This window comes from Spodoptera frugiperda, chromosome 31 (genome assembly GCF_023101765.2).
Source record: "Spodoptera frugiperda isolate SF20-4 chromosome 31, AGI-APGP_CSIRO_Sfru_2.0, whole genome shotgun sequence".
NCBI lineage: Eukaryota > Metazoa > Arthropoda > Insecta > Lepidoptera > Noctuidae > Spodoptera > Spodoptera frugiperda.
This window is the reverse complement of record NC_064242.1, coordinates 12,843,124-12,868,035: the sequence shown is the minus strand read 5'-3', so window position 1 is coordinate 12,868,035 and position 24,912 is coordinate 12,843,124. Positions and strand designations below refer to the sequence as shown.

At 35.8% G+C, this 24,912-nt stretch overlaps 3 protein-coding genes across 3 annotated transcripts; 1 reads left to right on the top strand and 2 right to left on the bottom strand.

Annotated features, from left to right (window-relative positions):
- Window positions 1–13,513: 13,513 nt before the first annotated feature.
- On the bottom strand, window positions 13,514–16,428 carry LOC118275981 (organic cation transporter protein-like). The gene is made up of 6 exons (XM_035594106.2): window positions 16,193–16,428; window positions 15,647–15,884; window positions 15,129–15,384; window positions 14,164–14,805; window positions 13,841–14,022; window positions 13,514–13,692 (listed from the first exon to the last, which is right to left on the bottom strand). The coding sequence occupies exons 1-6, from the start codon at window positions 16,405–16,407 to the stop codon at window positions 13,534–13,536; spliced, it is 1,692 nt and encodes a 563-aa protein (XP_035449999.2). The 5' UTR covers window positions 16,408–16,428; the 3' UTR covers window positions 13,514–13,533.
- A 916-nt stretch (window positions 16,429–17,344) lies between these two features.
- LOC118263782 (uncharacterized) lies at window positions 17,345–18,426 on the top strand. The gene is made up of 2 exons (XM_050707193.1): window positions 17,345–17,363; window positions 17,510–18,426. Exons 1-2 carry the CDS (start codon window positions 17,345–17,347, stop codon window positions 18,424–18,426), a joined length of 936 nt encoding a protein of 311 aa, XP_050563150.1.
- Window positions 18,427–18,563: 137 nt separating this feature from the next.
- Window positions 18,564–22,478, bottom strand: LOC118276478 (organic cation transporter protein). The gene is made up of 6 exons (XM_035594814.2): window positions 22,185–22,478; window positions 21,774–22,020; window positions 21,278–21,533; window positions 20,239–20,880; window positions 19,895–20,076; window positions 18,564–18,827 (listed from the first exon to the last, which is right to left on the bottom strand). The coding sequence occupies exons 1-6, from the start codon at window positions 22,400–22,402 to the stop codon at window positions 18,672–18,674; spliced, it is 1,701 nt and encodes a 566-aa protein (XP_035450707.2). The 5' UTR covers window positions 22,403–22,478; the 3' UTR covers window positions 18,564–18,671.
- Window positions 22,479–24,912: the final 2,434 nt, after the last annotated feature.

Below are 24,912 nucleotides of genomic sequence, written 5' to 3'. Positions count from 1 at the left end.
AGGGACGAAGTTATTATACCTACTAAACAAAACAAAAATTGATACCGCACTGATCGAAGAAAGATAAATACAATTACATATTCTGATGAATGATCTTTATAACAGACAATGAAAACTAAGCCGATTATGTAAATGATTAATTTGCGATAAGATTCAGTTTTCCTTGCATTATTTATCAACAATAAAATTAATTCAGTCTTTATCAGTGACTAACTCTTGTCCACTATTTTGCTTTATTTTCTTAGAAAATGGTCTTATGACTAATCAGTTATGCGATAGAGAGACGTCAGAACAAACACCAAGTTTTATTTGGTTACAGATCACCACTTTGTTGCGTAACCAAGTTTTCAGTAAAATAAACTGATAGCCAATCATAATCATCATCATGTCAGCCATAAGACGTCCACTGCTGAAAATAGGCCTCCCTAATAATTTCTAGACAGGCCGGTCAAAAGCGACCTGCATCTACGGCCGCTGGGAGAGAAAGGTCCTCGAGAGGAGGCCGCGTACCGGCAAGCACAGCGTAGGACGTCCATCCCCAAGGTGACTAGACGACCTGTCTGAAGCAAAAAGCAAATAATAAATGAAAAGAGTAACAAAATGTACTTTGTTATGTATTGACACAGAGTATAATTAAGATTGTATAGTTAAAAATTAGTGGAAATAATGCTATCAATCTGGTATATCTTCGATGTATTCAGGGTGTGTTTTGTTTTCACTATGTAAATAGTGATTTTCGAAATGGAACATTGGAATTCACTTAACTGTCTGTCAATCCGGATTCCATGGATTTCGTTTACTGACTAATAAAATCTAGTTTTTTCGCTTTCAGACGAAATTAGTTTCCTCGAATCGGTTAAAGCGAGATCGAGTTGAACATTTTACTTTCACAAAATTTCACGACTGCACGGTTGACGCGGTGGCTGGGCGACTGGCTGCTGTTCAACGCGGGTAGCGGGTTCGATTCCCGCACAATGCAACTCTTTATGTGATCCACAAATTGTTGTTTCGGGTCTGGGTGTCATGTACACGCGGCTACAGTAACTAGTATACACCAACACATCGGCACAACTATCGCTACACAATATCCCTGTGTGGGTATTCCGTAGTAATGTGCATAAAAACGTTTGACCATTACGCACACATTGGTATATATTATAAATTTTGTGTCGGTATATGTATTTTTATAATTTAATAGATGGGTAAGGTTAAAAATATTTACAATTGATGATATGATTCAACATTTTCACTAAATTAGACGTAGTGCTCGTGGACGAGTGGTTTAACGAGCATGCTCTAATCGACTCCCTCTACGCCGATGTGGGTTCGAAACCAGCAAAACATTTACATGTATTTTATTTCGTTGTTTGTCTTTTTTAAGTTTATTTTTGTTTTCTGTATAATAAAATCAGACTATAAAAGAAGCATTTAAGTCGGTAAATAAAACGATATCTATTTTATTACATATAATTTATTTTTATAGAAATAAAGTATAAATATTGGATATAAATCAAATAAAAAATGTTATTAATTGTTTTCATAGACAATTTTTTATTTATTAATGATTATTACAAAAAAAATATATTATTAAATAATATTTTTTATTATTAATTAAATAATAATAAATTAAATTTTAATATTGTTTATTACTATTTATACATATTTTTTTTTTCAATATTAAAATTTAAAATTAAAAAAAGTATTAAAAAATAAAATTATTATAAAAATTTAATTAAAACATTTTTTTCCAAATTTCCGCTTCACAGTAAATATTGTTATTTCTTGAAATTAGCAAATTGTTGTTATTAGAATTCTCCATTTTGTGTTTTAAGGCGGTTGCTATAAGATTCAATATTGAGTGGGCAATATGTTAGCAAAAATGTGACGATTAATACAAATAAGTTTTTAACATTATAACATTTCGAATCATATTCTAAGTTGGTTAAGGATGAGCGTAAATATAATGTTTCAAATTAGTTGAACAGCAGTTACATAAGTTATTAAAAATGAGAAGTGAAGTGAATCAACATGTTGAATAGAAAGAAATTATGACAATTTCTAACCGCATAACAATAACATCACTTCACCGTATTTTCTAGACTGCATTTTAATATTATTTTAAAAATATAAACATTGTAGTTAATTTGGACTATATATAATTTGGCTGATGGCTCAGTAACTGATTCAGAAATCGATATAACTCAGCGTTAACGCAAAAAAATCAATACAAATAAATTTAATTTCATGCTGCTAGCATGAAATTAATTATTTACATCGTTAAATATAACCACATTATTAGCCCTATCAAAATTTATAAAACTTCTGGCAAAATTTTATCGCTGTTCCTGGTGCATTGTGGGCAGTAATATCTTTTTGGGTGGCTCCCTGCACCTTAAACCAGAATGCAGGTGCCTCCTTATTGTTTGCGTGAAAACATCGTGTGCCGTTGCTGCAGTGCGCGTTGAAAAAGGGATCAACCTTATGCCTGGCTATGATGTCGTAGTGCCGAGCTGACGAATTTGCCTTCGGCTTCGGCCCAGCTTGGCAATTTTCAATATCACCAGTCTCCGCATATCTGCGCACCCATAACTGCACGGACTTACACTATTAAACAAAAATATATTATTTAAAATACCACGATTCGAAATCTATAAAGTTACTTATCAATAGGAATAAAATATAACTACAAGTAGCTTTAGTTGTAAACACAATAATTATACAATATTTTATAATCAACATATATATAGGTTTACACAGTAATAAAATGCTACTAAAATCCTTAAAGCTACAACAGGATTAATAATAAATTATTTATAAGGATATTTAAGAAAATATTATTATTAGTATCCTATTAATATAAATTAAAATAGATTAAGTTTTAAATTTATTAAGCAATAATTATTTATTCTTAAAAATAAATTCAACAATAATAATAAAAAAGTATTCATTATTCAAATATTAATATTCATAATTTTTTAATGTGTTTTGTATTTTATAAAAAAAATATAACATTATTTTATTATATTTAAAAATATAATTTTAGAGAACTTTAAATAAAATTATTAATTCAATCAATTACCCAGAATATCAACATAATAATTATCTTATTTACTCACCGATATCGTTAAGCGCCTTTCTATTTCACTAAAGAAAAGATCTATCTAAAACAAAAGATCTATCTTTTGTTCGTGCAAAATAATTACTTCTGCCTTTTTCAAATTTGTGAAGTGTTGAGACATGTTGAGCTTTACACACGAATTATGTAGCAATAAACTATGAAAATGAAATGCTCATAAATTGACAACTAAGAATATAATTTTATTTTGTAAGTTGGGTGATCTGGAAAACATTTAAAGAATTGACGGTAGTTACTTTATAAACGGGCTAAATAAAATGACCCGAGAGTTGCGTGGTCGCCACAAACATTACAAATTTAATACTCAAGTATCGAATCATTAGAAATTTTGAATTAGATGTTGTTTAAAAATATTTGATAAACACTACAAAAAGAACTAGTTATTGCTGGGTTCGATCCTGCGACACCTTGCTTGATAACTCAAAGCGTTAACCATTACGCCAAACGTGCAATTAATAAATGTTACGAAATATTGTAATGGATTCAATAACATAAATATACGACGAGAAGATTCCTTTAGATATATTTATATGGGTATAATTTGTGTAGCTCGATCTTTCGATTCGATTTATTAAATGTTTGTTAAGTATTATTTTTATCTCTACCCTTGTTTTTATTCATAAAATCTTTTACGAAATTCTTACATATACCGACACAATAATTTATAGTATATACCAGTGTGTGCGTAATGAACAAACGTTTTTAAGCACATTACTACGGAATACCCACACAGGGATATTGTGTAGCGATAGTTGTGTCGATGTGTTGGTGTATACTAGTTATCGTTGCAATTTGTACATGTGAAATTGTATGTTTGTAAACGCACCCACGACACAGGAGAAAATCCTAGTGTGGGGCAACGTTTAAAAAAAAAAAAAAGGTAAATAAAAAATAACGTAATTAGTTCAATTTCGAACGAATAATTTACAATTTGTTCAGAGTCGACGGCGGACGGTCTAATTAAAATAAAATGAAATAAAATTTCAACTAGCAATTCGAAACTTGAAAGTTTGGAGAAGCAGGAGTCTTAAAAACATTTTCTTGAATTTAACTTTGAGCTGTGGAACGTCGAAGTAAATATAAAGTAGTACCAACTTAGGAATTACTTTTGCTAGTGGACTTTATTTCATACTTGACGAAACTAGAGCGGTGGTCCGTCGATGAGGTATTGGTGAAAACGACTGTACCTGGGTCTGGAAGAAACTATCTGAATTTTTAAAGATATCAAGCGAGTGGTGAAGGAAAAGCAACATGAACGTCGAATTTTTTAAAGAAAATCTGTGAATATTCTGAAGGGTTATTATATATGACTCTAGAAATCTGACAGGAAAATATTTTAAAATGTAGTAATACATTACTTATATTAGGAAAGTAAATAGATGACTAGCATCTGCCAACAGATAAAAAGTATCCTATCACCTAAGTCAGCTTATATGTCTGTATACCAAATTTCATCAAAATCCGTTCAGTAGTTTCAGCGTGATGACGGACAAACATCCAAATACAACATTTATTATATTAGTGTGATAATTAGGTGACGCAAAGCAATTAGCTCGTTGTGATAAGATGCATTAAAATTTTAGATTTGATGGATGATCCTGTAATCAATCACCAAATGAGTTATGAATGTATTTTAGCATTTAAAATGAAATCAGAGTTACAAATTATTTTCAAGTTGTTCTAAAGTTTACTTTCTTTAAGTTTAGATGCTCCTATTTTTTAAGTTTAATGTCTTTAAGATTAGAGACACCTATTTTTTATAATTTTTTTTTATTGAATAAGAGGTAAACGAGCAGACGGCTCACCTAATGGTACGCAATTTTGCGTTGTAGGCCGTTTAAAAAGGAATACGTTCTTTTCGAAGGTGCGAGGCAGAAAGTTTCGAGAGAAACGCACAGTTGTGGCCTGCCAACCATCTATATGATGGAGATGGAACTGCTGTCGTGAAGGTCGATGCTGATGAAAAGGCAGATATCAAACCAAATAATCCCTAATTTAATTTGTTTTATTTCTGACCATAACTTAATTTCAACTATTAGATTGTTATTACTTCTCTGTTCTATTCTAATATAAAAGTCACATAAATCATCGTGGGTACCTAGCAAGAAAAACAATAAAATACAAAACTACATCATATACGAACAGTTTTGCTTAAAGACAAATTACCAGAAACGTTTACGTTTACGTTTAGTAAAGTTGGAGCAAATATGTTGAGTTTACAAGCTTGGAAGTGGGTTAAATACATAACCCGAGTAATATTAATCTGGTTAGACTAGAACTTATGATCTTATTAATGCTATTATGAATATTATTGTAACTTGTGTTTGTTAGTAGAGTTATACTAGTTGTGCTTGTGGTTTTACTCGTGTTTCTTGGGACACGGTTGTTTCACGTTGTTTCTCTGTGAGGCCGTTGTATCACTCCGGTAGAGCGGCCCATTTGTGCGAAAGCATGTCTCTCCGACACTTAGATCGTAATATTTGTTAATCGGTAAGTTGAGATATGGATCTTATTCGATGACGTCATCATCAACATCATCTTTAACATACAGTCTTTGAGAGTCCTACTGCAGGACTATGGACCTATATTTAGAAGTAAGTGGGTAAGAACCCATCGGAAACTGTTTTGATATCAATCTGTCAAGGTGATGATTGATGACCAAAGATTATCATGTTTAGTGATAGGCTGAACTTATAGTTCTTCTATTACTACTCAAGACATAAAGAATATTATATTATGTGTTGAGCGGATGGCTCGTTTGTAAACACCCAATGTTTTACCAGCCTCTTCCATGCAAAAATAGAATTTATGAATAAATTCACCCTTCCCCTTGCTTCCTTAGAATTTTTTATTTCCGTAAACAAGCAATCGTCTCATGGGCCACATCTATCTCCGTTTGTAAGATATCAATCAAAATCGACTTTGCAGTTTAGGAGTGAAAATGCAACAAAGAGACAAATTACCCTTTCAACGTTTTAAAATTATTATAAGTCAAACTCAGAGTTGCACATTACATCGCTTAATGCCACTGTGAATTGTACACCAATCTATCGCCATTTGTATTATAAGTCCCATGTGACAGGAGGTAACCCTATTGCCATATACTGGGAACAATTCTAAATTCCATGCTACTACAGACAAATTTTTGAAAAACCGAAAATGACCAGCAGTATTTGCTGAACTCGCCCAATGAAGCAGATTAGGCATCAATAAGATATTATATATGCTCATCGATTGCACAACACTAGATGATTTATTAACAAACACTCTGACGATAATAAATTCAGTTTCGATCATAACACCTCAGAGGTCAATCCGAAGATTTGATGGAGGTTTTGTCACCGCAATAATCTGTGAAGTTTGGTTTCAATTAGCAAACTAATTGGTGCCCAAATTGGAATGATACGAGAATGGCTCGCAGCTGTTTTAATTATACCAACTTGAATAATGAATGGGAATATTAAGGCAGTATTTTAATGTGATTATACTCGTATCTGCCTACGTAGGTAGGCTTTTTGTGTCCTTGAAATTCATGAAATGTCACATCAGTTCTTTTATTTCTCTTGAGAATACATATGATATACTTAGAGTATTTACACGTATGTATGTGAGTGGGTGAGGGTAGCACACATCCATATTTCCATATTAAAAACAAAGTTTAGCTGAGTTCGTTTCCATCCGTGCTAAGCTATGTGTACCAATGAATATGACTGGTGGAAGCCAAACGCATCCACAGTAACGTATCATAGCACATCTCTGGTCGAAAAGCACCCATAGAATGAATTAATTAATGAATTTTCTGAGGAAATTATATCATATTTTATGATATTAAAGTATACCTAACGAAGTATTGTTTACTAAGTATACTATAGCTATATAAAATCCTACTGTATCATAAACATGAGTATTTTTATCACGTAGACTCACAGAAACGGAACACAATGTCACAGTCTTCTCCAAGAGATTTTGAACTCAATAGTTTTGTGTTAAAGTTGAAAATCAAATGAATGAAATTTCAAATAGGGGTAGCTTGATATGCTGTACTATAATAATATTTACTTACATTATGATACAATTTAATTTTACTTCCATAGCGTACCCACGCGTACGTGGGCGTTTAATTATGATGTCTTACTGAGAAGGTATGAACTTAGTTATAAATAAATGCAGGTTATAAAATGGAAGTAATGGCTTTCTTAACGTTTATATTTATATAAAAATAATTTTATTATGAACTAGTGTTGTTTTTACGTAGTACCATATATTTACAGTGCAATCAGATCGCAGTAATAACTTATATTTAAGAAAGTGAAATCGTCTTCAGTTTTCTTTATCGCCTTCATTTATTTAGGTAGGTAATATCCGTAAATTCGTCTTCTATGTCTGAAAAATACTGTGCTCAAAACCACATAAAAATCGATTCAACCAAACGCGAAATAATCGCGCACAATTATGCCGTGTCTAGCTACAAACTGAGAACCTCATTTTTGAAGTTGGTTAATAATAAGCACTGTAATTTAAAACTGAGAGTCTATTAATCAAAATATTTTTTTACAAGTATCCGACCTATTAGCAGTTTTGAAGCCTTTAACCTCTTGATTGTCGGTATATGAGACACAAATTTAAACAATAGAAAATACAATGTGTCTCGCGTAGATCTGCGTTTCGGCATACCACGGATTAAAGGGTCATGCTCATGATCAAGAGTTATTCACATACTATCCATAGCTAACATATGAAGCTACCACTTTCACATAACTTCAACCTACGTTCCACATAGTCACAAACAACCCTTAACTTAACTACATACCTACATTCATTTAAAGTTAAACTCAATTTATTCATGGCTAAGGAATCTAAGGATATTCAATTTGGCGCTGTAACAAAGTTGAAAGATCAATCGGTTCAGTTAGGAAGGGTTCCCATACGTGACTGACCCCTGGCATTCACTATTTATACTGGGTGACTGTGACCTGAAACAGCTGTATTTCAACCTATACATAACCAGTTTAACATGATCTCGCTTTGTATGATCTTTCCGCACATTCAACGATCAGTTTATACTGGTTTTGTTGAGCTTGATGAGACGCCATTTGTAGAAATAACTGAAAAAATTGAACTGAAACGTGTTCGGGAAAGTTTTTTGGAAAATATACTCTTTTGAGATTTGCTAGTGTTCTTGTTTTTGGCGATACTTATTGGTGTCACGTGCGAAAATAATTTTTAGGTAATGTTACTCTTGTAACTTTGAACAAGACAATCAGATTTTCTTGTAATCGAAAAAGAATTTTAGAGAAAGTTAAAATATTTCTATAATAACACATAAGTACTAAATTAAAAAAAAAACTAAATAAAAATAAGCTTGCTAAAAATAACGGTTTTCATGTAAATATATCGAGAAAAGCTTTGAGTTACAGACTTGCTCTTCTCATGTAAATATATTGAGAAAGCGTGCACAGCCTACTGCAAGTAGGCTATAAGCATGCGCGACATGCGTCCTGCTCACGTGAAAAAGTTAAAAATATGTTATTCAAATTGAAACCTATATAATTTTTATCGAAACTTATATACCTATTTTTACTGTGATGATAACGAAAGTGTGTACATTATTGTTTAAGAGGTTCAATGTATAAAAGTTTGAATAACCGTAAAAATTGTTAAGTACCTATGATGACCACAGTTTTACCATTTTTCCCTTATGATATTGCCATCTTTTGAACACGGTACACTTGGGAACAGGGCAAAACCGTTTCAGTTATTTACTTTCACACGTTTCCTATATACCAGTTATTGTACACGTGTGCCATATTGCAGGGATATCCGAACTGGAAAACTTGGCAAAGAGTTTCCAAACTACTAAGAGTGTCCCACATTAAGTTCGATGACCTTGAACCTTCCAGATTTTTCTACGATTGTACACACAGCTATACAAACCAGTCTATCATGGTCTCGCTTTGTATGATCTTGCCCTATATTCAACGGTCAAGTTTTACTGGTTTTGTATAACTTGATATGTAGTTAGGTGTACTAGTCAACACGTTCGTCCTAAGGGACTCATATCGTTGAATCGCCGTCCAGTGCCAACTTCATACAGTTCCTAAATATTTTATCTTACTCCGGAGACTATTCATATAGTTCTCTGTTCTTTGTAATAGATATGAAGGTAAGGCTAAGATAGTTTTGATATTGGAACGCTACCTGGACTAAGTTTTCTTTTTATTTGGCTGTGCGAATATGGTTTTTGGAGGAATTATTGAAAATTTTTTGCCTGTTTTGATGAGTAGTTGTATGTGTTATCATGGACCAACAACCCCAAATTCCTAGCCACCAAAAGGTCGGCAAAGCACTTACTTATAACACCTCTGGTGTTACGGGTGTCCATGGACGGCGCCGATTGCTTACCATCAGGTCATTCGTCTGCTCATTTACCGGTAAACGTTCACCTTATACCATAAAAAAATCATTATTAATTTTATGCTACTACTTTGATCAGCAAATCCAGAAATCTAAAACGTTGCTTTATTTTGTTACTATTCTTGCATTCGTATTAATGTAATGAATATATAAATTACATTATTTGCTTGAATGCTTAGGACGACAAATAATTGTTGAATGTCATTTTATTTAGTGAGAAAATATGAACCCTTTTCATGTTATTTGACTAAGTAATAAACCTTCATTTATAAAGCTTATCATAAAGATCTTGTGCAAATATTTTTGATTTCAAAGCAATGTTCAGTGTTCTATGTTAGAAAAATGGGTATAAAATCTCCGAAGGTAAGCAGAGGTGCTCATTATAGCACGTATTGCCAATCTACAGTGTGCACCTACTTTTCATTATTTATGTTATAAGTTCCATGTAATAGAGAGTAATCCTATTGCCATATACTGGGCACAATTCCAGACTCCGTCTACAACTTACCCGACCCGGGAAACAAACCCGAGTCTTCTTGCTGCATTTCGTGCCTTGTCGCATTTGCGATCACTCAACCAACGAGGCAGTCAGTGAAAAATTTTGGTTTTTTAATGGTTCAAAAGTTTTTCCGATGTGTAATGTGTTATTAATGTGAAAAATATTTTTTTCCCAATTCAATTTGGAAAAGTAATTCGTAAGTTATTTAATTACTACTTCATTCATGTAGCAAAATATATATTTACTTCTGATACAACAAGATATGTTACGTAATACAATTAAATTGGAAAATATTGGGTTTCCAAACAAACCAGAAACGAGATGTTGAAGTTTTCCAATAATACTTAATCCTTCGTGTGCGATTCCAATTCCAAATACTTTTTTATTGATCCCAAGACCACTCTTCGGTTATTTGGTGTTTGATAAAATACGCTGAAGATAACCGATATTTGTTTCAACATAAAATGCTTCGTTATCAAAATGTAACCTTAAAAATTCAACAATATATTATTTCATCATCAAAACCGAAAATATCGCAAGCCAGGATTAATCCCTTAATTAACCCTTCCAAATTTTAAATTAATTTGGTTGAAAGAAAAATATGCAAATTAATTGTTCAGTACGGGTCTACCTGACCCGTGACCTTGAATAATGCGTAGCTGTGGCGTAGCGTTGCTACGGGCCGCTACGAATCAGCTACGAACTGTCTACGAATTGCTACGGACCTTTGAGGTTGAGCTACGTTGCGAGTTTCGATCTGTAATTACGTTTTTCGAATTGTTATTTCATAGGGTGATATTTTGGTAAAAGGATCACGTATTTTTGTTACTTTTGCTGCGTATACATATTTGATTTGAAATCGGCCCGAACAGATTAGTTATTCGTTTAAATTCACTGCAACATTAATCAACTGATTAGCTCTAAAATCTGTATCAATAAAATTATATTCTATTTGAAATGTAATTGAGTACAAAGATAATATTACTGTCATGGTGATTCATTAGTATTTTTAAGTATATGAATGTGATCAGTTCATATATTTCTATGGTATTTCCGGATTTTTAACATAATAAGGAATGGGATTTGCAATAATATTTTCCCCTTGCTAGTATCACACACCATGTACATTTTTTTATTCATAGGCCCGTTTCAAACATAACTACGTATATTTCCATTAAAATCGAGTGACTTTGCAACAAGTTTTACATTATTACACCCACGTGTGTCCCTTTGTTACAAGTCAACCGTCCAGAGGATTGGAAGTCACCCGACTAATGTAAAATTACTCTAGAATGCGACTCCATACCAAACCTTTTAGTACCCAATCAAATTAATAGAAATTCAATCGTGACTTCGAAGAAATAAAGTTGATTTTTCTTTGGTGACAACAGTTTTTAATCCCGTAGCAAAAGTTTCTCATTGAATAGTGGTTACTGTTTGTGATAGTTGAGCTTAGGATAAGTGGGTTTGTGGGTATTATAGTTAAATTTAAGAAAATATTGTTAAAATAATGAAGTTGAATTAGATATTATGCATTATCAACTTAGTAGATAAAGATATACATACATAAAGATCAAATGTTTTTTTACTATAGTTTTATGTATTATTCTAAAGGTGAGCTAAAGCCAGTTTTCATTTAAATTCTAAACTGTTTCATAATACCTTTTTAATCTTTATATTTTATTACATAATTATAAAAAAATCGTGGTCATTTTGCCAACGATTACGGTCCTGTTAAACAGTTCGTGATCAAAACGAGCCACAATTAAATAAATCACAGCAAAACGGATATGAACCAAATACCCTAAATATTTACGTTCCGTGCTTATTAAACGGTCACTAATTAGGCATAAAACTGTATATAGAAATGAACACGCTATTATTTGAACAAAATAATTTGATAAACATGAAAGAGCTGTACATAAAGGTTATGTAATTATTGTCTTTCTTAATGAGCGTAATCAGAGTAGTGACAAGCTTATCACTTACGTAGCCACTGCTCATAAGCCTTTTTCATTTATCAATGAAGTCTTGTAGACCATTGAGTGCAGTTTTGATTTGATTGGTTGAATGCTCTTTTGTAGCTTGTACCAATCCTAGCAGGAAATAATTTTCTAAATAGTAATGTATTAGTCTGATAATAAAACTAAACTAGTTATGGTTACAAAGACGATCTGTTACTCGAAGTCCTAGTTCCTAAATCTTCATGCTTAATAAATGCGTTTACAACCAATAGAGGAAGAATTAGGGTGATTTTTTCCACCAGATATGTGCTATGTAGCTATGCTACGAAGATGTAATAGTTAAGCTGTGAAACTGTGTGACCGTTTCCATTGATACTAAGCTATGTAGCTGTGCGAGGAAGATGCGCAGCTCGGGCATACGATGTCTTGATAGTAGGGAAGCCATCCGTAGCACACAGCCACAGCACGCATCTTTCTATATAAAAACATAGGTTACCAAGCACATCCACAGCAACGTACAATAGCATATCTGTAGTAGAAAAGCGCCCTTATCTCATACAAAAATGTTAAAACAACAATATAAAATCTACAAGAATCAAGGTTGGTCACGTACGGACGTACAATCGTACGTAGATACCAACATTATTACATAGCTACCTAACAATATAATGACGTCATTAATCATAAGTAAGAACACGTACAACCAGTTTGTGAGCCGAATTTCAATTGAAAATGTTCACAACTCATGTCCGCATGAAATAGAAACATTTAAAAAGTAATTTATATTTTGTTGATCAACTTTTGTTCGAAATTAGGCCTCTATTTTCTTGGAAGGATATTATATCTCGAGGGTATTGTATGGGTTTTTTTATTGTGTAGATTTGTAGAAAATAAATAAGTACAAAACTAATATACAGTGATTCTATAGCTACATATTTCCAGTCCCATAGAATTAAATTATGTCTTATAAAACTTGGCTTGCTTGCTGCACAACGTGTAGCGGGTTCGATTCACGCATAGTGCCTCTATTTATGTGATCCACCAATTGTTGTTTCGGTTCTGGATGTCATATGTATGTGAAATTGTATGTTTGGGAATGCACCCACCTCACAAGAGAAAATCCTAGAGTGAGGCAACGTATTTAAAAAGAAACATTACCTTAACTTTCCCCTTAATAGAAACACCTCTCCAGTTCATACCCATACATAATAACATGGCCTACATCTCTGGCGCTGACAAAATAATACACGTCGTTAGGCAATCAATTCACATGGAGGCCAGGTTCGTTAGGTGCCAACATACGGTGAGGCGCTTACAAAGCCCCACTACTATTGGAGCATATTATATTATTCACGTCAAATTCATTGTTCTTGTATAATATTTTGGCTAAAGAGGTCAGTCGTAGTACAAAGTGATATGCAGACTAATGAGTATTATTTTATTTTACCAAATATACATACATACAACCGAGATCTTTCATATACCTATTTTGACTTACTACAACTAAATTTATTTATCCATTATTTTCTCGTTCCTTGACGTCCAATATCTTCTGCCTGCTCTAAAGTGTCTGGTAGCGTAGTGCCCAGTGTCTCTGGTGTTAAAAAGATCAGGAGTCCAGATACCAAGGCGAAAGAGGCAAATAAGACAAAAGGCAATTCTTCAAACCATTGGGCACCCTGAAAGTTATCAAATGAATAATCATAACTTTATACGTGGTTTAAATAAAAAATATTAAAAATCTAAATAAAATAGGACCTAAGAAAAGTCCCTGAGGCATTCCTTTGAGTATCGTTTAAAAGGCTTACTGACATCGAAAATACTTACAAAAGCAGGTGTTAAAGGTGCAATTATGGAACCGATTCTTCCCATCATCGAAGAGAAAGCAAACAAGCTATGTCGATGCTTCGTGGGGTAAAGCTCAGCAGTGTAAACGTACATTGACGTCGCAACCATTGCTATTGAGCACTTTGCGATAAGGTATACTGTGAGTGACGCTGCATACAAATCTGAAAGAGTATATAATATTATGTTGAAGAAAAAAAACCATGGTAGTAAGGAAATAAGTGCATTAAGATATAGCATAGCTGGTAACTATTTTCATTCCTTACGTACAAGAAAACAATATAAAATATTACAGTCTTTCTCACCTTGTGGAATAAATATGTATGCAATCTGGCAAGCAGCGCACAACCAATATGCGCCAGTCAACACAGGCTTCCTTCCAATTCTATCCATTAAGAAATATGAAATCCAAAATCCAGGAATCTCAACCGCTGACACGGCTACAAAGTTCAAATATCTATTTCCAGACATGTTTACGGCATTTAGTGATAGTCCATAGTAAATAAAAGTGGTCGTGATCCACCACACGGGAGATACAACAACACGTAGAAGTATTCGCTTATGTCTGAACACTTGGACTACCAACCAGGTCTCACCACCCTGTTTTTCTGCCTCTTCAGCACTTATCCTCAACTTCTTCTCTGCCGTATGACGTAACGCTTCCAAGGACTTCTCAGATATTTCCTTCCCATTGACCCTGGCCACTTTTCTGAGTAAAGCCTCAGATTCATCGAAACGACCCTTGCTCATGTACCAGCGCACAGATTCGCTGATGAGCCAGTAGTAAGAGATGGTGAGTAACTGTGGGATGTAGAGAGTCAGCGTGAGTTTCCTCCAATTGGGTACACCCCAGGCAATGAATCCTATTAACACTTGTCCGATTGCAAAGCATGTGTTCATAGCTGCTCCAACAGCCACACGGTACTTTGGACCAACCAACTCCAACACTGTAAATATACATGTTTTATTAATAAACCATTGAGATTTAGCTTATCCTAAAATATAATATGTTAATTGTCATAAATTACATAGAAGGAAAACAATTCTTCTACATGCGCGAAGTTGACATACTTTTTTAGCTACCAAAACATTGTAAAGGTAATCCGCGTGCTATAAATTTTACTTAGTATTTGAGCTACTGATATCTTTCTTATAATACAAATTAATTATATCACGTGGGCACTTGACACGTGCTTTAACGTCCATACTATTATTGTAGGAGACCAAAATGAAGATACTCATATTATGAAGGTCCAGTTAAAATACTCACTCAAGATATAAACACAGGAAAATCCACCAGATCCGAATGTAGATTCAAAAAACTGGGACAGTATGAAGCCAATATAGGTGTTTGCCCAATACCGTGTGACTCCAATCCACGCTGTGTTGAAAGCTGTGATGGTGAGGGCAACTCGTCGACCCCATCGATCAGAAATGAATCCAGCAACTGGGAGTGCGGTGAGAGTACCCAGGGTGCGCATCGTACCGATCAGCGTCCGCCGCCATTCATCACAAGCCAGCCCAAACTTATAAGTTAAGATAAGACAATTATTAATTTAACGAAAAAATATCTTCTGCTATGCAAAGTCAAGAATGAGTCACAAATCATCTAGCTTTCCAGGTATGACACCTAGATATATTAAGGATTCAAGTTAATGAAAATTTAAACTATTAGTAAAAAAATTAAATTAATCATTTTTGTGAGACATTTGTTCGACCTATTTGTAGACCTACACCAAAAATTTCAATAAGAGAATTAATATGAAGGACATCACTCCTTCTACTCACATCATACACGACAGAGTGGGTGTTTTGGTACACGAACTCATCACATGGAATTCTCGTATTGCGGTCGAAGAGTGAGCTGGGACAGGTGTCACTCTCAACCAGCCGCGGCAATGCTGTCAAGTTGCCATATCGTTGGCAATTGTCGTAGGAGCCTGCACTCGCTCCAGGTGGCAGAGCATTTGGCAACCAGTATTGGGAGAACTCCGTAGATTCTTCTTCACATTCTATGATTAAACACCTGGATTTAAAAAACCTAGTTAATTATAATGTTTAAAAAATCTAAAATAGTACTATGCGGTTATTAGTTATTCACAATGTATTATGGATCCTTAATTGATGTTTTTATTTGATTTGTCTAAACTTTAAAAATGACTATGACCTCTGAGTTTGTTTTGATATTAATTCTCAGAGTAGTCCGATACAAAATGCCTCATCTAGTTATTTAAGAGATTAATACGTAAAAGAGTTACATTATAATCTATTTGCAAAAATAAATATCATTTATCATTTTGGATTTGTGTACAGCGTATCTCCAGTTTGACTTACCTGGTAGTAATTCGAGCTGTTGTAAAAATATATTCCACAGAGCTAAATGCAATGAAGAGTACCAACACAGATGACAGTAAGAAAGTCCGTAACTGATATCTCCCAAATTGCCCAAGCTCTTTGATCAGGATGGTATCTAGTTCCACTCCTTTCATTTTCTCTTCTGTAGGAGCTCTATCAGCCCCAGTTTTTGGGTCTCTCTGTGATTCCTCCATTTCTTTATTTACGCCAGCCACTTATGGGTACAAAACTTATAATAAAAGAAAATATACAGAATAAACAATCTATAAAACTTTTTATCCATTTTACAACAGTATTGGGATTATGTCAACCGCTACCATAGGGGGTGTCCGTGAAAGAATATTTATTTTTAAATTTGCCAGGATAAGATGAAGCTCCTCCTTCTACTCTTTTTCTTTTCCTACCCCTGTTCTAAGCTACTTAGAGTCAGCGAAGTATGTCTTCTTTTTCTATTATCAACTCTGTTCTAAGCTACCTAGAGTTAGCAAACTATATAATTATCATCTTGTTCTATTCTTATATATCATCTTTATTCTTCATATTATTATTCTTCACACAATGTGTCCACGTTTAATTACTTCGTAAGATGGCATCCGATCTCATCACATCACATGTCTATTTAATTGAAACAGGTTCTATGTAACTGGTGCCAATTTCAGTCTTACTCATACACACTCGTTACTAACTTATTTTATTATTTATTTGGGCATTTTTGCTGACACTCTTCTCATAAATCCCATTTTCATAGGACTATCTTTATTCAATAACGACATAGAAAGGCATAACAATTTATTTTCTTTTTCGGACACCCTCTATGCAATAGTGTAGGATTACTGGATTAGCATTTATTGCACTATTGATATATTTATATCGATTAGGTTCTTGTTTATTCATTGTAGCACGTGTATGATATTTTTGTTTTCACGCTTGGACTCAGAATTGTAGGATTTTTCGATTATCGAAATTATCTTTCTGGGTAGAGTAATGTCCAAAGTAGACTGGCCCTTTATCACATAGGACAGACATCATATTATTATTGTCATGTAAAGTGACATGAATATGATTTTATATCTTTTTATAGCAATACTCTATTATGAACGAAGACAACTACTAAAAAAATAAGTAGTAGAAATGTATCACTTGTATTTTCGTAAGAGTAATAGACAAAAAAATACACTTAATTTCGCCCATTAAGGCGTTACGGAATGACAAACACATATTCTATACAATATACATACTCATAATAAATAAGGATTAAAACAACTGCCAGACTAAAAGACTAGACTTGTGTGCAAGACATTATCACCTTGCTGAAGGTGACAGATCCTGACGACGTGCCTGCATTCGTGGCAAAGGACCTGCACAAGCTGCCCCCTGTCACCTTTGATCACGTCGACGTTACCAGGCTACTCAAGGACATCATATCCTTGAAGACAAGCCTGGCTGAGGTACAGTCGAAGCTGATGTCATCCGAAAATACCATCGGAGAACTCCGTGCGGAATTATTGGCATTACGCAACACTGTCGTTGTAAGTGGGTCACCAACACTGTGCACCGACGACGCAAACACATGCCGCGGTGCAGCGAATGCATCGGTCAGCAGTTTTGAGTCGGCGAAGGCGCAGGCATCGCCACGTGCGGGCGCTGCAGTGAGTCACACCGTCGAACGGCTGGCGCCTCCGGCGCAGGCTACGACACGTGTGAGTACGTCGACCCCCAAACGTGCTTACGCTGACATCGCTGCAAAAGGGGGCAAGCAGGTTCAACAGGTCGAAAAGCCTCACACGGATCTGCATCAGGAGGTTCCTAAAAAGAACCAGAATGTCAAGGAAGGCTTTACCCTTGTCGAAAGAAAGAAGAAGAGGAAGCCTACTTGCCGCAATCAGTGCGGTACCGCATTGACAGGACATAACCATCTGCTGCGTCCTGCTGTACCAGCGACGCTGCTCTACGTGTCCCGTCTGCATGACTCCACAAAGGTGGAGGAGATTGTGGAGTTCATCAAGATCAAGGCAAAACTTCATCTGAAGGTCGAGCAGCTGCACTCTCAACACAGAGTGGACTTCAAGTCCTTTGTGGTCAGGGTGCCGACTGAACATCTGTCGACCTTAATGAAGGAGGAGTTTTGGCCGCGAGGGGTAGTCTACCGACGGTTCCGAGGTCGGCTACCGGACACTGCGCGACACACGACGCCGTCTCTTCGTGTGACCTAGTTATTAAGTATCTATAATTGTAATATTGTTTGTAATCTATGTATAGTATTTATAAATTCTAATGTATTAGTTTATAGTATTTGATATGGGCCTATGAAGCCTGAAATAAATGAATATAAATAAAATAAATAAATAAATAAAAAAAAAATAAGTTTATTCTTACAAAAAATTTAAGTAAGTATAATACAAACGAGATTTTCTATACATATATTTAAATACCTATAACTAAATATTGTCAGTTCATTTTACGTTTTTGGTTTGCGTCCAATATCTGAAGCCTGTTCAAATGTATCTGGTAGTGTGCTGCCTAGCGTTTCTGGAGTAAAGAATATTAAAACTCCTGACAGCAAGGCGAAGGAAGCAAATAATACGAAAGGTAATTCTTCAAACCATTGGGCACCCTGCAACAAAAATATTTGGTAAGTAAAGTCAAAGTCAAAACACTTATTTCAACAAAACTGTAAGGGTCGGTTTATATCTGACGAATAAAACGCCAGAACAGACAAATGTTTAGAAAAACACTTGACCGTTCACACTCAACCAATGATACGTTAGTGCGACTGATGTTATGCTCGACGTATATTACGTCAAATATGAGCCGATACTTTTTTTTGAGGGGGAAAATCATCCAATGACTTCTCCCGTCTTGGGCGAGCCGAGAGGGAGTGTCAGACTCTTACTGACTAAAAACCACCCCGTTCCTACTTCTGCTCTTCGATTCGGATCCCCGGTAAACCCGCTAGGTAGTCCGCAGCTCCGGAAAAGTAGGTATTTTTAAAATGAAAACGTCAACAAATAAAGATATAAATATTAGGCTATCAGTCTATCTATCAATGACACTAAGCATTCGTAGCAACACGTATTTAGTATCAAAATAAAAATTAAACTATCTAAAACGATTGCAATATGAATAGATTTAGTGATAGTGGAATTGATAATGTTATTATGTAGTTGATATTTAAAAATATTCATAAATAATTTTCCTCTTTAATATTGTCTTATCTCAATTAAAATATAATACATCGATATTCAAGGCAAATGGCATTATTTTGAAGATATTATTTATTATATAAAATAATATCGTCGCGCCTTCTATTCCCGAAGGAGTAGGTAGATGTGCAAATTATGGCTACCAGAATTTATGCTTTAAGACCCATGTAATAGGGAATGGGCCTATTGCCATATACCGGGCACATTTCCAGACTTGAAAAACCGAAAATAGCTCAGAAATATTTTTCCCGAGCCGGGAATCGAACGCGAGAGCCCTTGCCCGGCAGTCGCACTTACGACCCCTCGGTTAACAAGGCAGTTCTTTGAAGATCTGTTCGGTCTTTGTACTCTAAAACTTGATACCAGTTAAAGAAGGAGTTTGACATGGTTTTCTTTCAAAAAGATATAATTTAGTAAAGGTATAGCTTTCACGGACTTGGTCAAACGTTTAGCTATAACTGGTAATTAATATACTTACAAAAGCAGGCGTGAGAGGTGCGATCATGGAACCAATTCTTCCCATCATGGAAGAGAAAGCAAACAGACTGTGTCTATGTTTCGTAGGGTACAATTCCGCAGTGTACACATATACTGCTGTCATCACCATCGCTATAGAACACTTAGCGATAAGGTATACAGCGAGAGATAGACCATCCAAATCTGAAAGACAATGCCTATTTTAGGATGTGTACTACTGGACTAAGTACCTATTTGTTAATGCGCACTCAATCAAGGATCATTATGATATTAGACAATAAAGATAAAAATATGAGTAATAAAGAATTCTTTCAGAAAGTAATGATTTTAAATTGCGATACTAACCCTGAGGTAAAAATATGTACGCAATCTGACAAGCAGCACATAACCAGAAAGCTCCAGTCAATACTGGCTTCCTTCCAATTCTGTCCATCAAGAAGTACGAGATCCAATATCCAGGTATCTCAACCGCTGCTACTGCGATGTAGTTCAGATATCTATTGCCAGACATGTTCACAGCGTTGAGCGACAGTCCGTAGTAAATGAAGGTAGTTGTGATCCACCATACAGGGGATATAAGCACACGTATTAGTATCCGCTTATGTTTGAATACTTGTACTACTAGCCAACTCTCACCGCCCTTCTTTGCTGCTTCTTCAGCACTGATCCTCAACTTCTCCTCTGCCGTATAACGTAATGCTTCCAAAGACTTTTCAGATACTTGCTTCCCATTGACCCTGGCCACTTTTCTAAGCAGAGCCTCGGATTCATCAAACCGACCCTTGCTCATGTACCAGCGCACAGACTCGCTGATAAGCCAATAGTAGAAGATGGTGATGAATTGTGGGATGTACAGTGCTAATGTTAAGTTTCTCCAGTCAGGAACGGCCCAAGCAATCAGACCCATTGTCACTTGGCCGAGTGCAAAACATGTGTTCATGGCTGCTCCGGCGGCCACGCGGAACTTTGGGCCCACCAGCTCCATCACTGTAAAACATTTTATATGAATTACATTCTTTCTGCACGCATAAAAATTTTTGCATTCTGCACGTATTATTTGAAACATTGTATTGCTATAAATTCCACCTAAAATATTACTTAATGATAATAATCTAATAGCTACTATCTATCATGTATGTCACGCGTGATATCGTTTATTCCTAAATACTTTCTCGTGTTATCGGAATGGGAAATTCATTTTTATCTTAAGCCTCAAATGTTTAACTAGGTTATTATAGCATTATTTGATGAAGGAATAGATTCTAATGGATTATAATACTGACCGTCACTTATTTATTACACACTGACTTATTATACTGTTTTCTACACGAAAATTATTTAGACTATGCCATGAAATGACTGTAAATTAGAATTTTATACTCACTCAGAATATAAACACAAGAGAATCCACCAGATCCGAAGGTAGCTTCAATGAACTCAGACATCATGAAGCCAATGTAAGTATCAGCCCAGTACCGTGTGACTCCAAGCCATGCTGTGTTGAAGGCGTTGATGGTGAGAGCCACTCGTCGACCCCATCGGTCTGATATGAACCCGGTAATGGGGAGCGCAGTCAGTGTTCCAAATGTTCTCACTGTTCCGATCAGTGAGCGTTTCCACTCCTCGCAGGCTAAGCCGTACTAAAATGAAATATGGAGATGTACATATACCAAATACTCTGTTCTAAAATGAAGAAGTATATGGATAGTAAACTTAAGATCAAAAAGATAAAACCTTTAGTTTAGTTAGTTAAGGCAAAACCCATAAGTCATAAGATTAAAAAGTTGAAACATTTTCATATCTAGACTGACATAAACAATAGAGCGAACATAACACTGAAATAATTCTACACTTATGGCATTATCATTGTTTTTACTCACGTCATAAACAACGGAGAATTTATTTTGGTACACGTAGTCATCGCAAGGAATCCTCGTGCTGCGGTCGAAGAGTGCGCTGGGACAGGTGTCGCTCTCCACCACCCGCGGTAATGCAGTCACGTTGCCATACCGTTCGCAATTGTCAAAGGAACCTTCAGTGGAGCCAGGTGGTACTGCATTCTCTAACCAGTATGGTCTAAACTCAGTAAACTCAGGGGACTCTGTTTCACATTCTGGGATGTAACATCTGGAAAAAAATAGATTTTATCAATTTTAAATCAATTGGAGCCCTATTAATCCAATGGTTACAATGTCTGTGTTTCATTTGCGTATTGGGCAAATGAAATAAAATTCAGTCGTTGTATTTTAGCAGAACTTGAGTTTTCTTATAGGCTGCCGTTTAATCCTTACCTGGTGGTAATACGAGACGTAGTAAATATATATTCCACAGCACTCCAAGCAACAAACTGTACCAACAAAACGGATAGCAAGAAAGTCCGTAACTGATATTTTCCAAACTGTCCAATTTCCTCTACTAGAATTGTATCTAGTTCCACTACACGATGAGGTGGTGTTGGGGCTCCCTCGTTATCCACATCTCCTTTTCGATCCGTCTGTGGTTCTTCCATGTTGGTGTTCCTCAGGGCACGCCCGCTCCTTGTGCGTACAGCACTAATAATATGCAGAATAAAATATTTCCAAATATTTTATCTATTTTTATAACAGAATTCTGATAAAGTGGACAATGAAGTCACACCGCTCCGTCCACACCGTCGTCATTGTCTACGGGATTAGCATTTATTAAGCAATTGATACGTTTATAGGATTAACATTTTGTTTAATCATTGTGTCGCGTGCATAAATTAATTTTAGGCTGTTTTTTTTTATATTATTATAACAAGTTCATTAAAATTATGAATTTATCAATGCGCTTTTGTTTATCAATTTTTTTGCACTGCGTTAAGGACATTCTGTTATCTTTATTGCTGTTATATTAAAAGCTGGATATAAAGTTTACTTACTTAACTCCGGCCTTGAACAAATTGCATTATCAAATTTGATATTTACGTAATATTTTTGCAATCTTTGTTTTGAACGTAAGTACATGGGCCTTCCCTAAGTCGTTACATTTTAGAGCAGCAGGTTGGAAGCAATTCACATTCAGGAGCCTTCTGGCTATATTAGAATAGGTCCCTTCTATATTAGAATAGATTCATTCCATGTCCTATTTTTATTGGGCCCCCTTTACTCTTATGGGGAAATTTTAAAATAAAAGTTGAACAATCATACTCATATTATAAACGTGAAAGCTTGATTGTTTGGATGTTTGTCAATCACGTCGAAATTATTCAACGGATTTTGTTGAAATTTGGTATACAGATAGAATATGATCTGACTTGGGTGATAGAACACTATAATTTTTATCCCACGGACGGGGACGCGGGTGAAGCCGCTGGCAGAAGCTTGTCTTTAGATATTTTCAAACTAAGCTTTGGTTTTGTATTTCAACAAAAATAATGTGTATGTGTAGCTAAAAAAAGTTCTAGAATAAATAATCTTTAGAATTATGAATAATAGTATGGTTAAGCTTTAGTATCGCAATAATCACATCAATGTTTATTACCTACATTGTATCACAAATATTGCAAATCATCCACCAATGACGACAATCGGTACAGTGATCAATAAATTCACATGCATATATTGGTAAAACCAGTATATCTGTTGGTTTTTGGAAAACTCTTTCGTCATAATTATGACTGGTGACTTTTTAAAGTATCTGTCTCGTTATAATTATTATCTGAAACGTGCATTTCACAATCTCAATATGAAAGTATAAAATGGATTTTAATGAGTCTTCATCATCATCATCATCATCAGCCGAGAGACGTCCACTGCTGAACAAAGGCCTCCCCCTTGGTCCTCCACGTAGAACGACAAGCCGCCACCTGCATCCACTGGCTCCCCGCCACTCTGACGATGTCGTCGGTCCACCTAGTGGGAGGTCTGCCCACGCTGCGTCTTCCGGTCCGCGGTCGCCACTCAGTCACCTTCCTGGCCCAGCGGCCATCAGTCCTCCGAGCGACGTGGCCTGCCCATTGCCACTTCAGCCTGCATATTTTGAGAGCTATGTCTGTAACTCTTGTTCTTTGGCGAATTTCCATATTTCGGATTTTGTCGCGCAAAGATACTCCGAGCATAGCTCTCTCCATCGCGCGCTGGGCGACTCTGAGCCTTTCTAAAAGGCCAGCAGTTAGGGACCATGTCTCGGTACCGTACGTCATCACTGGCAACACACACTGGTTGTACATCCTAGTCTTCAGACACTGCGGGATTTTTGACGAGAAGACTTCATGCAACTTCCCAAATGCTGCCCATCCGAGTTGGATTCTTCGGGCGACCTCTTTCTCGAAGTTGGACCTACCTAGCTGGATGATCTGACCCAGGTATGTGTAGTGGTCTACAACTTCGAGTATATCGTTCCCAACGACAACCGGTATAGGTGCAACATGGACATTTGACATGATTTTCGTCTTGTCCATGTTCATTTTAAGGCCCACCTGTTGGGAAACGGTATTGAGGTCGCTGAGCATGGTGTTCAGCTCTTCCAGCGACTCTGCCATTACGACTATGTCATCGGCGAAACGGAGATGAGTGATGTATTCGCCATTAATGTTGATGCCGCGTCCGCTCCAGTCCAAGAGCTTAAAAACGTCCTCCAGTGCGTTCGTGAATAGTTTCGGAGATATAACGTCTCCCTGTCTCACGCCCTTCCGCAACTGGATTGGCCTCGTAGTCTCTTCCTGGAGTCGGATGCGCATGGTGGCGTTGTTATACAAACACTTCAAAACCTCGATGTATCTATAGTCGATGTGGCACCGCTGGAGAGACTGCAGCACCGCCCAGGTTTCGATTGAATCGAAGGCTTTCTCATAGTCCACAAACGCCAAGCATAGTGGCAAGTTATACTCCTCGGTCTTCTGTATAACCTGCCGCAGCGTATGAATGTGGTCTATGGTACTGAAACCTTTTCGGAATCCGGCTTGTTCGGGAGGCTGGAAGTCATCAAGCCTGCGTTCGAGACGGTTCGTGATGACCCTCGAAAACAGCTTATACACATGGCTCAGAAGTGAGATAG